At 52.2% G+C, this 9474-nt stretch overlaps 1 protein-coding gene across 1 annotated transcript in view; it reads right to left on the bottom strand.

Annotated features, from left to right (window-relative positions):
* LGR6 (leucine-rich repeat containing G protein-coupled receptor 6) overlaps window positions 1–9474 on the bottom strand; it is a gene marked incomplete at both ends in the record, with an annotated part of 125197 nt that overhangs the window by 41344 nt on the left and 74379 nt on the right. The window contains one exon of the mRNA XM_008590488.1: window positions 1547–1762. Within this exon, the coding sequence (XP_008588710.1) occupies window positions 1547–1762 (216 nt within the window). The remainder of the gene's footprint in view (window positions 1–1546; window positions 1763–9474) is intronic.

Here is a 9474-nt window from a genome sequence, read left to right as displayed (position 1 = left end):
TTGGCAGATAAAAGCCAGACTCTTTGTTCTGACACTGGGAGTCCCCAAACTCATCTTTCCAGCCTCTTGTCCCACACGGTGCATGAGGACCCTCTGCTCCAGCTGGACCGGCCTACTCCCTGGCAGTCAAACACCCCTGACTTTCCCCTCCATGTCTTCACGGACACCTGCTTGGAATGTTCCCATTCTCTTGGCTTGTCTAACGCTTCGCCATCTTTCCACCGCCCATGAAGCCTGCCTCCCAGCCACCTGCAGTGGCTTAGCCTCCCGCTGCCCCTACACTCCCATGCTGCTGTGAAGCTGTGCTTACCATCTGGCTGTGTTAGTGTCAGTTACATTACATCACAGTTATTCTTTCCCACATTTATTCTGCTCTTTCAACTGGGACGTGAGCCCCTTGACGGCAGTAGGTACGCCTCATACTTCCTTGAGTCTTCAGTGCCCCTCAGAGGGGCTCTATAAATGCCTGCTGCAGCTCACTTGTCTGGGACCCACCATGAAGTTCTCATTTTTCCAGTAGTCTTGTCCCTCACAGAGACCTGGCCCCATTCTCTCATGATGTCACAGAGATATCACCAAAGCAAAACCAACCACCTTGTTCTGTTTATCCTCTATAAACACCCCACTGACCCCCGGAAGGAGGACATGGCCATCCCGATAGAAGAACGTCATCCATAGGATATCCATCTTGGTTCTCCAATCTCCCAGGACAGAGAATTAGACACACAGATTAGCACCTGCCTTTCTGTCTCTCAAACAAAGCATCATCCATTCTCTGGCTTGGAAAATCACCCCAGATTTCCAAAAGCAGGGGAGGCAATGTTGCCACTGAACAGAGTCACTAACACGCATGTTCCTGAGCCATGTTTCTGCAGCAATTAGTATGTAACCCAAAGCAATTACATATGACCTCCAAGCCCTTAGTAATTACCCTATGAACTTACCAATCATTCAGAGCAATTAGCTGGGAGCTAATTTGCACTCTAAAGTTCCCACTGGGAAGGCAGAGTTAACCCCAGTCCCCAATTCCTGCCAGGGATGCTATCTCCCAGGTAATTACCCTGACGGGATTTTGCTGTGTAATTATAAGTGATGGCTTTTCTCTGCTTCTTCAGGCCTGGGAAACAAGATGAATTCATCCTATCGATGTGCCAAGGCCTAAAACTGCATCATTTGTTTGTAAAATATGGTGGAAATTATTTAAGAAATTCTTGACTTATATTCCAATTATCATGGTATGCTTATTACATTTACATAGCAAGAAAATAATAACTTAATTCCTGTTTTCTGATTGTAGTAACCTAGCCCTTTGGTGAATCTCAGAGCACTTCCATAACTCTAATGTCATTTGACCTCATGATAACCCAGTGGGGTCAACAAGAGCTGGTCACCATCATCCTTTTGCAAAGAGAAAACTGAGACCAGAACATCCAGCAACATGCAGAGAAGACCGAAGCTAGCCAGGCTCTGATCCAGCTCGAGAAAACATGCAGCCCCCAGGCCCCACCAGGACCCAGCTGGGAACAGGGGACAAAGCAGCACTCACAGCACAACAAGGCTGGTAAGGTTCTGGAAGGCGTAGTCAGGGATGTGGCTGATGCGGTTGAGGGCCAGGGTCATGGCCTGCAGGGCAGGGAGGTTGTTGAGGGCCCTGACAGGGATCTCCGTGAGTACATTGTCATCCAGCCAGAGGTGGCGGAGGGAGGACAGCCCCTCAAAGCTCCTCTCCGGGACCAGGGAGATGAGGTTGGCATCTAGGCGCCTGGTGAAAGAGAGGATGGAGAGAGGTCAATCCAGGACTAGATGCAGACCAAGCTTTGGGGCTGGGCTGGGCTGGGCTGGGCTGGGCCGGCCAGAACCCCAACAGGGCCTTTGAGCTTCCCTGGGACTAAACTTGTGACTTGGCCACAACTTATTCTATATCCCACATCTTCAAGTTCCCAAATTTGGTGGTATCCATTCCAACCCACAGTTCTTGATCCTTTATGTCATATGCTTCTATTTATGACCCCAATGCTTCCTCTCAGACCAAAGGTTGACCCATAGCCCATTTGTGGATAACTAGTATTTCTTCCATGTCCCCAGACTTCCAGATCTATGTCATAGTTCTCCTACTCTGGGTGTGACCTTATTCTTCCCAATCCTGTCCACTCCAAGGCCATATAATGAAGGTGTTCCCAGAATTGGCAGAGGGAAATCACCTACCTCTGGACCTAACCAAAGAAAAACACCTCCCCAAAGATGCAAGCCACTCCCTGTAACCCATCCCTAGCACCACCTGCTCCTTGTCCCCTCAAGGACCCAGTAGCTTGATGGAGCTCCCGCCAGAGTCTTGGAGCTTCTTGCTTAGTTGATGACATATGGGAAGTCCCAGCATGCCACAGCTGAAGAGTAGGTAAACAGATGGCAGGTGACCGTGTCTGTGCACAACCAGAGATTCTAGGGTGACATGAGAACTTCTGACTCAAGCCCTAGAAGATCTTGGCAGCCCCAGCAAAGCAAGGAGACCACTCATGTCAGCTTTATACAGGTGTCCCTAAGCCATGATACCCTTTGTTAATGTGCTACTATTTCTGCCTCATCGTCTAGGACTTGGGATGAAACCCTATCACCCTATGCAGTTGGTCCCACGGGGCCCAGACAAGTTGACCTGTGACCACAGATCTACTCCTGGACTCAACTATGTTAAAGGGAGGCTTAGAACCGAGCCATGGCTCTCTCACACGGGCACATGGCACCTAAGCCGTGGAAACCCCAGCCCTCATTCACTAAGGCCCTACACCCCCATAATCCTGAACACAGAGGAGAGTAGAAGTGACCAGCAGGTTGGGAAGGGGAGCTTTCTTTCACCCTACAACACAAGCCCACTTGCTGAAGGTCCAGCAGTGCTCCTATCTCCTCCCTAAGCGTCTCACCAGCACTCCCTCTGTCAAGAGTCTCAAACACCACCAGGAAAATCACCCTGGCCCACCAGCACGGGGGCTGTGGGTAGACAGGCTGACGCTGCAGCCTGGGTGTGAGGGCAAACTGACCAGGACACCCCTTGAAATCTCCAACTAGGAAAGACCCACACCAAACCTGACCTGATGGGACCAAAAGCCCTTCGGTGAGTGCCCTCTGCTGGCAAGACCTGTCACCCCAGACGTGGTCCTCCAGTGACGACCACCACGCCTTTGATGGTCTGACTGTGGCTGGATCACCTGAGGAGCTTTGTGGAAATATAGACTCCCAAGCCCCTCTCCAGGGCAGTCCAGTTCAGAAGGTGTGGGGAGTAGCCAGGGAAGGCTTCTAAAGAATGCCCCGGGTGTTTCTAGGCACAGCTCCTTCAAAGGGGCTACCTCTGGAGGCTCAAGGAGAAGGGCACTCATACAGAAAGCCCTTACAACAACTGTGCTCCAGAGGCAGTGCTCAGTAAACATCAGCTACTAAGAAGACAGCATCCCAGCCCTTCCTCGTGGAGCTGCCGGTCTAGTGGGGAAGCCAGACTGATGTTCACAGCACAGCACTGTGGCAGGGTGTGGGCACCTGATCCAGGGCATCAGCAAAGGCCTCCGGGAGAAAGTGATGTTTACATGGAGACCTGGAGGTCAAGCGGGATCAGTCGGGGGAGGAGGTGGGGAAAGAGTTCCAAGCAGAGGGAACAGCATGTGGGAACAGAGAGTATAGCACTACAAGGGACCTGAAAGCAGTGAGGCAGGGCTTCAGGAAGGGGGAGTGAAGTGCACGGTGAAGCTTGCAGGGCCTCGTAAGCAATGCTGTGTTGCAGGAAATGGGGAGCCAACGAAAGGTTTTAAGAAAAGGAAGGACATGGCCAGGTTTCTGTTTTAGAAAGATCCCCCTGGAGACCACATGGATATTGGACAAGGAAAATACTGGGGGCAGAAGATCGGCAGAGACAGTTGCTTTGCACAACCACCTTGTCCAGAAAGGGACAACCGTGCCCATACCATTCATACCCATACCATTTGCCCTAGAAACTTGAGAAGTGAATTTGAACACTCCAGCGTACAGTCCCCAAAAGTGTCCTCTCCTAACGGTGATCCCTGTTGCTCCTGACCTGGGACAGCACAGTGCTGGCCTGGCAGGCTCCCTGGGACAGTAACATTATCCAGAGATACTGGGAGTCATTTTAGCATCTCATAAAGAATGATCTCCTCCTCACATGGAGGACACAATGCCCCCTCACCTACCCCACTCCCCGTGTGCCTGGGCTCCGACCACCCAGCAGTGATGGATGGCACATTGGTGTCACCTTACTCCCGTCTCAGGTCTGCACAGAGAACTCAGCCTGGAGAATGACAACCACCCACGTGGAAAGCAGAGATCCTTCCTGACTGCCACACCACCAAGCAGCTCAGCTGGCCACAGGCATGTTCTCTCAAAAGAGTTCCATTCCCTTTAACCTTTTCATCAACAGCTCCTTAGAAGGCAGGACCACCCTTCCTGGGCCCTGACCAGGAAGTAAGCCTCTGCCCTGCAGCCCTGTTTGAATCTCACCTCCTTGCATAGTTAGGGCCTTCATTTACCCAGAGTGTACTTACTCCATTCTAAGAGCACTACATGTGTCAAGTCATTTAATTTTTACAACCTGTGAGGCTGACATTTTGCAAACGAGAAAAATGAGGTACAGAGAGCTTAAGTAACAGAGAGGTCACGTAGCTAGTAAGTGGTAGAGCTTGGATTCAAACCCAAACAATCTGACTCCAAAGAACACAACCCTAACCATTACGCTGTATCACTGGCATGCTCCACAGAGTCAAAGTCACTATGTTTTTGGGTATCCCTGATTCCTACACCAACCTGGAATGCTCCCAGAACACCTCGTCCCTGCCCCATCAACGGTCTCTGGCACTTACATACCTGCCTGTGCACCCCACTGAGGAGGCCCGGGGCATTGTATAGCTTGTCATGCTGGCCCCATCATCCCACCCCCACTAGGGCATCAGTGGATATATCAGATCTTCCTCTAGGTCTTTGCTCCCCAACCTGTGGTACGTGGATCATCAGCCTCCGCATCACCTGGGAGCTGGTTAGAAATGCAGACTCTGGGCTGGCCGGTTAGCTCACTTGAGAGAGCTTGGTGCTGATAAAACCAAGGTCAAGGGTTCTGATCCCTGAACCGGCCAGCCACCAAAAAAATAATTAAGTGCAGAATGTTAGGCCTCACCCCAGATTTACCAAATCAGAACCTGACTTTTAACCTGACTCCCAGGTGATTCATTGATTCTTAAGCCCAGTAATGTTTTTAAAGCACTGAGCCAGGTCTTCCAGAGCTTCTGATGCTCTGGTTTAATGATTGTGGATAGCTAGACAAGAGAGGGAGACTGCCTGAGGAGGTAGAAGGCCATTTCCTCCTGTGGTTGGTGCTCAGCTGGTCCTGGGAGACCTTGTTCTTGGATTTAGCCATCAATTACTCCAGAAAATGAGCGCTCTACCTCACCCTCCTGGCTATGCTAATGAAACAGCAGGCACTAGGTTCAGTTTTTAATTCCCAGCACCTAGCACAATGCCTCATTCACAGATGACACTCACAAAGTGTTTTTCAATGAGTGAGTGAATGCCCTCCAAAGCCCCTGCCTCCAACCCCCAAACAAGTGGCCTGACAAGCATAGTAGTAAGCTGGAGAGGACCTGGACAGCCCCTCTTACCAGGGCTGGTTGGGCATCCGGCTTTCCTGCTTTGACACCCCATTCTATTGCAGTGAGGGTTCTCATCCCCGCCTCTTTCTCCCACCCATAGAAGCCCGCCCAAAAGATGCCCATGGGAGGAACTGGGCACCTGGCAATTATAGGTTCTCCTGGTGGTCTGGGCTACGAGGACAAAGCACCCCTTTAGAGGTGGACTCCCCAAAGAGCTCAGAGAGGAGAGGAGGAGGAGCCGGAGGGGCAGAGGAGGAGTACTGCTTCTACTTTCTCCCCCTCCCCTCTTGTTGGACACCTCCTCCTCCCAGGAACCTGAGTCTTGGAAACCCCCAAGGGCAGCACCCTGGCTGTAGAGAAGTCCCTCCCACTCCTTTCCTACCCAGCTTCTGATAGGATGGGGTGCTTTCTGAAGAAACCCCACACCCCCTCGAGTCGGGGTCAGGCTCCCCTGGAGTCCCCAGTCCTCTGGGGTGTGTGGGCCCTAGGCTCCTCTGCCATCTGGGGGATGTAGGAGTAGCTGGGAGAGCCTCTGAGCAGCGTGCAGAAGCCACCATTGGGGACTGAAAGAGCTTTTTGAGCAGCTCTCCGCCGCAGGTGGGGGAGCCAGTCCTGACGGACTCTGGCTTGGCAGGAAGAAGAGAGCAATTATACCAATTAAGCTCTGGAACTGAATCAACAGCCCCACAGCTCTCCTGCTTCTCCCACGTGGACCTGGGCCCTTGAGTGATTTCTGATTATAATTCTTACCTATGGTAATAGGGCAGATTAGCAGGGACCTCATAGGCCGGTTCAGGCTTGCTCGGGCTCTGGGGAAGCAGCTTCAGCTCTCTAGGGCCAAGCTGCTCCTCTACTCCCCCAGCCTAGGGCTGAGGCTCAGGCAGGGAGGCAGGGAGGGAGCGAGGGGAGGTGGGGCCCCTGCCCTCTGAGCCCCAAGGGGCAGGTGCTATGAAAGTGACCTGGCCAAAGGACATTGGGGCCCGGTCCCACCTGACGAAAGTGAGATGAGGACCTAACAGGAAGCAAGTTGTGGCAGAAGAGCTTTAGTTAGGCAATAAGAAGTTACTCATGGACAGTGACCTAGAAGGTCAATAGTGTAAACTCAGAGTCACATCATAGCAGAGCCTGAAGGACGCTGCCAGCCTCACTCATCTTATACAAGCCCGAAGCCCAAAGAGATCAAGAGAAATGCCCAAAGAGAGTGGCAGGGCTGGAGCTCAGACTCGGGCTTCTTCCCACTTGACCAGCGTGGCTCCCCAGAGTGATGGCACGGCAGAGATAACCTCTCTCAGCTACAGGAAGCAGGTTTCTGTCTGGAAAGCAGGGGCCTCTATAGCCCACAGAGGACTGGATCGATCCAATGGACCCTTTCTGGAATTCTTTCTCTAATTCATCCTACATCTTAGGTCTTAGTCAAATACAAGACAAAAGGGACAGACTCAGGACTCTAATGGACCAGCTGACCATGATGTCACCAGCTACTCATTTGAAAGGGATCACATGTGAGAAGCTCCAAGCTCAGCGACTGACACACAGTCCCTGCTCCCCGAGCAGAGGCTGACTCTGAATCGACAGGCCAGTGTGCCCTGGGGGAGACCAGGAGAGCAGCAGGGAAAAGAGGACAGGGGTCGTCCCTTCCACTCAGGTCATCCGTGGCTCGGTCTTCTCTCCAGCTCTGAGCCACACCATGTGAGAGGACGTGTGGTTGTGAGGAGCAGGGATTGTTAGGAGCAGAGAGAGGCTGAAAAACAGAACTCACGAGGAAAAGTGGGCCTGAGGTTGCTCCACAGGGCTGGGGCACGTCCAGGGAAGTCTGCCCCTCACCCTACCACTGGGAGACAGTGCCTCCAGGGCCCCTCCCATGACGGGCTCTCCTCGTCCTAAGGAACAGTCTCAGGACCAGCAGCGCCCCTTTCCCTCATCAGTCCATCAGGTTTTCACAGAGTAGAAAGGAGGGCCAAGTTTCCATTTCAGATGCTGAAACTTCAGGAGGAGAAGCCCCTAGCCAGCTTTCATGCAGTGACCAAACGTGGGTTGCTGATTTTGGTGGAATGTCCCTGCCCCAACTCCCACCCCAGCCTGGCCGCCTCCCTCTCTCCCTGAAGCTGCCCGCCATTCAGACCCTCCTGAGTAGGACTGGCTGCATCATATGCAAGGCGCAACACGGAATGAGAATGCAAAGCCCTTGCCCAAGAATTATGAAGAACTTCAAGATGGCAGTAGCAGAGCACTAAAGGCTGGCCAGTGAGCTCAGTTGGTTAGAGCACGGCGCTAACACCAAGGCCAGGGGTTCGACCCTTGTGCCGCCCAGCCACCACAAGAAAGAAAATAGAGAATTAAACCTTCTGCAATCAGGGCCCTTTGCAACTACACAAGCCACATGCCCATGAAGTCAGCCCTGCTCCCAAGCTCAAGCATCCTCAAAAGTCATGGGCCAGGCCTTGCCCTGTTCTCACTTCCTAATTGTGAGTGTCAGAGGATGAAAGACGCTGGAAGGTGAGATACCTTGATACACGGTAGATTGTCTGACCTGGGCCAAACCCAGGGCTGCTTTCTCATCTCTAAACCCCCGACCCCCAGCACAGTATGGACCTGCAGTTGACTTCCAGTAGAACATGGGGAAGGGAGAGAAGAGAGGAAGGGGGGAGCATCTCAGGCTCTGGTGGGGGTTGAGAGGAGAGGGTAGAAGGGAGAAGATATGGAAAGTGAAAAGAAAAAAAAGTAGCCACTATGGAAATGGTTATTCTGTGCGGAAAATATTCCACGTGGGAACTGTCGATTGCCTGGAGGGACCAACAGCCCTGACCGAGAGTCTGCCAGAGAAGGTGAGGGTTGCAGCAGGGAGCAGGCTGGCACCTGCAGAGCAGCGAGGAGGAGCCCCAGGCAGCAGGGCCCCAGCTTTCCGCACCAGCACCAGCCGCCAGTGCCAGCTGCCAGCCTCTGCAAGGAGGGCCACAGGCTCCAATGTGGCGAGGGCTCCCTGTCCACGGCATGTCCTGGCCCTGCTAGGCAGGAGGGCTAGTGCAGGTTCTGCACCCACAGACCCAACCAGCCTAGGCCCGGTCCTCATGTACCCTCACACGTACTGACACCGTTCCCAAGCTGCCCTTGTAGAGACCACAGCCTGCCTCAGAGAAGGCCCATTGTGGTTTCGTGAGGACTCCCATAAAGCCTCCGCTGTCCCCACATATCTCCCCCGTTACCTATCAGGTTGCCTGAAATGCCCCTCATTACAGATGGTATCAATGCTTTTGTCTTCAATTCAATCGGATTGGATTAAATCCAATAAAAGTTAATTGAGTACTTACTATTATGCCAGCATTGTGCTCAGTTCTGGGGCTCAAACTTGAACAACACATAGTCCCTCTCCAGAGAAACTCTTAGACTATTAACTTTACTATTTAATAAAATGATATAAAAGCTTTAGCCAACATCTATTGAGAACTAGCTAATTGCCAGGTGTGCTAAGCAATTTACATATATTATCATACTCAATCTCCACCCAGCCCTATGGAGCAGGAACCTCATTATTCCCATCTTGCACGCAGAAAAGGAGGCTCGGGAAGGTGAAACCATTGGTCTGACTCCAAAGCTATGTCTTTAAACCCATGGCTATACATACTCTCATCAAGTGTGTGGAAAACATTCTGGGAGCCAGGACCCACTCTTTCTGCCTGTGGGACATTCAAGAAGGCCTCACATAGGAAGTGCCATTTGAGCTGGCTCCCAAGGTAGGAGTGGGAGTTTTCTGAAGGGACAGTATTAGAGGATGGGGCACAGGCAGAAAGAACAGCATGAGCAAGACTCCAGAGGCAGAAAGGGTATTTAGTGAACC

This window comes from Galeopterus variegatus, unplaced genomic scaffold, assembly GCF_000696425.1.
Source record: "Galeopterus variegatus unplaced genomic scaffold, G_variegatus-3.0.2 Scaffold6152, whole genome shotgun sequence".
Taxonomy (NCBI): domain Eukaryota; kingdom Metazoa; phylum Chordata; class Mammalia; order Dermoptera; family Cynocephalidae; genus Galeopterus; species Galeopterus variegatus.
The sequence above is the reverse complement of the archived record's forward strand: the minus strand, read 5'-3'. Positions and strand labels throughout refer to the sequence as shown.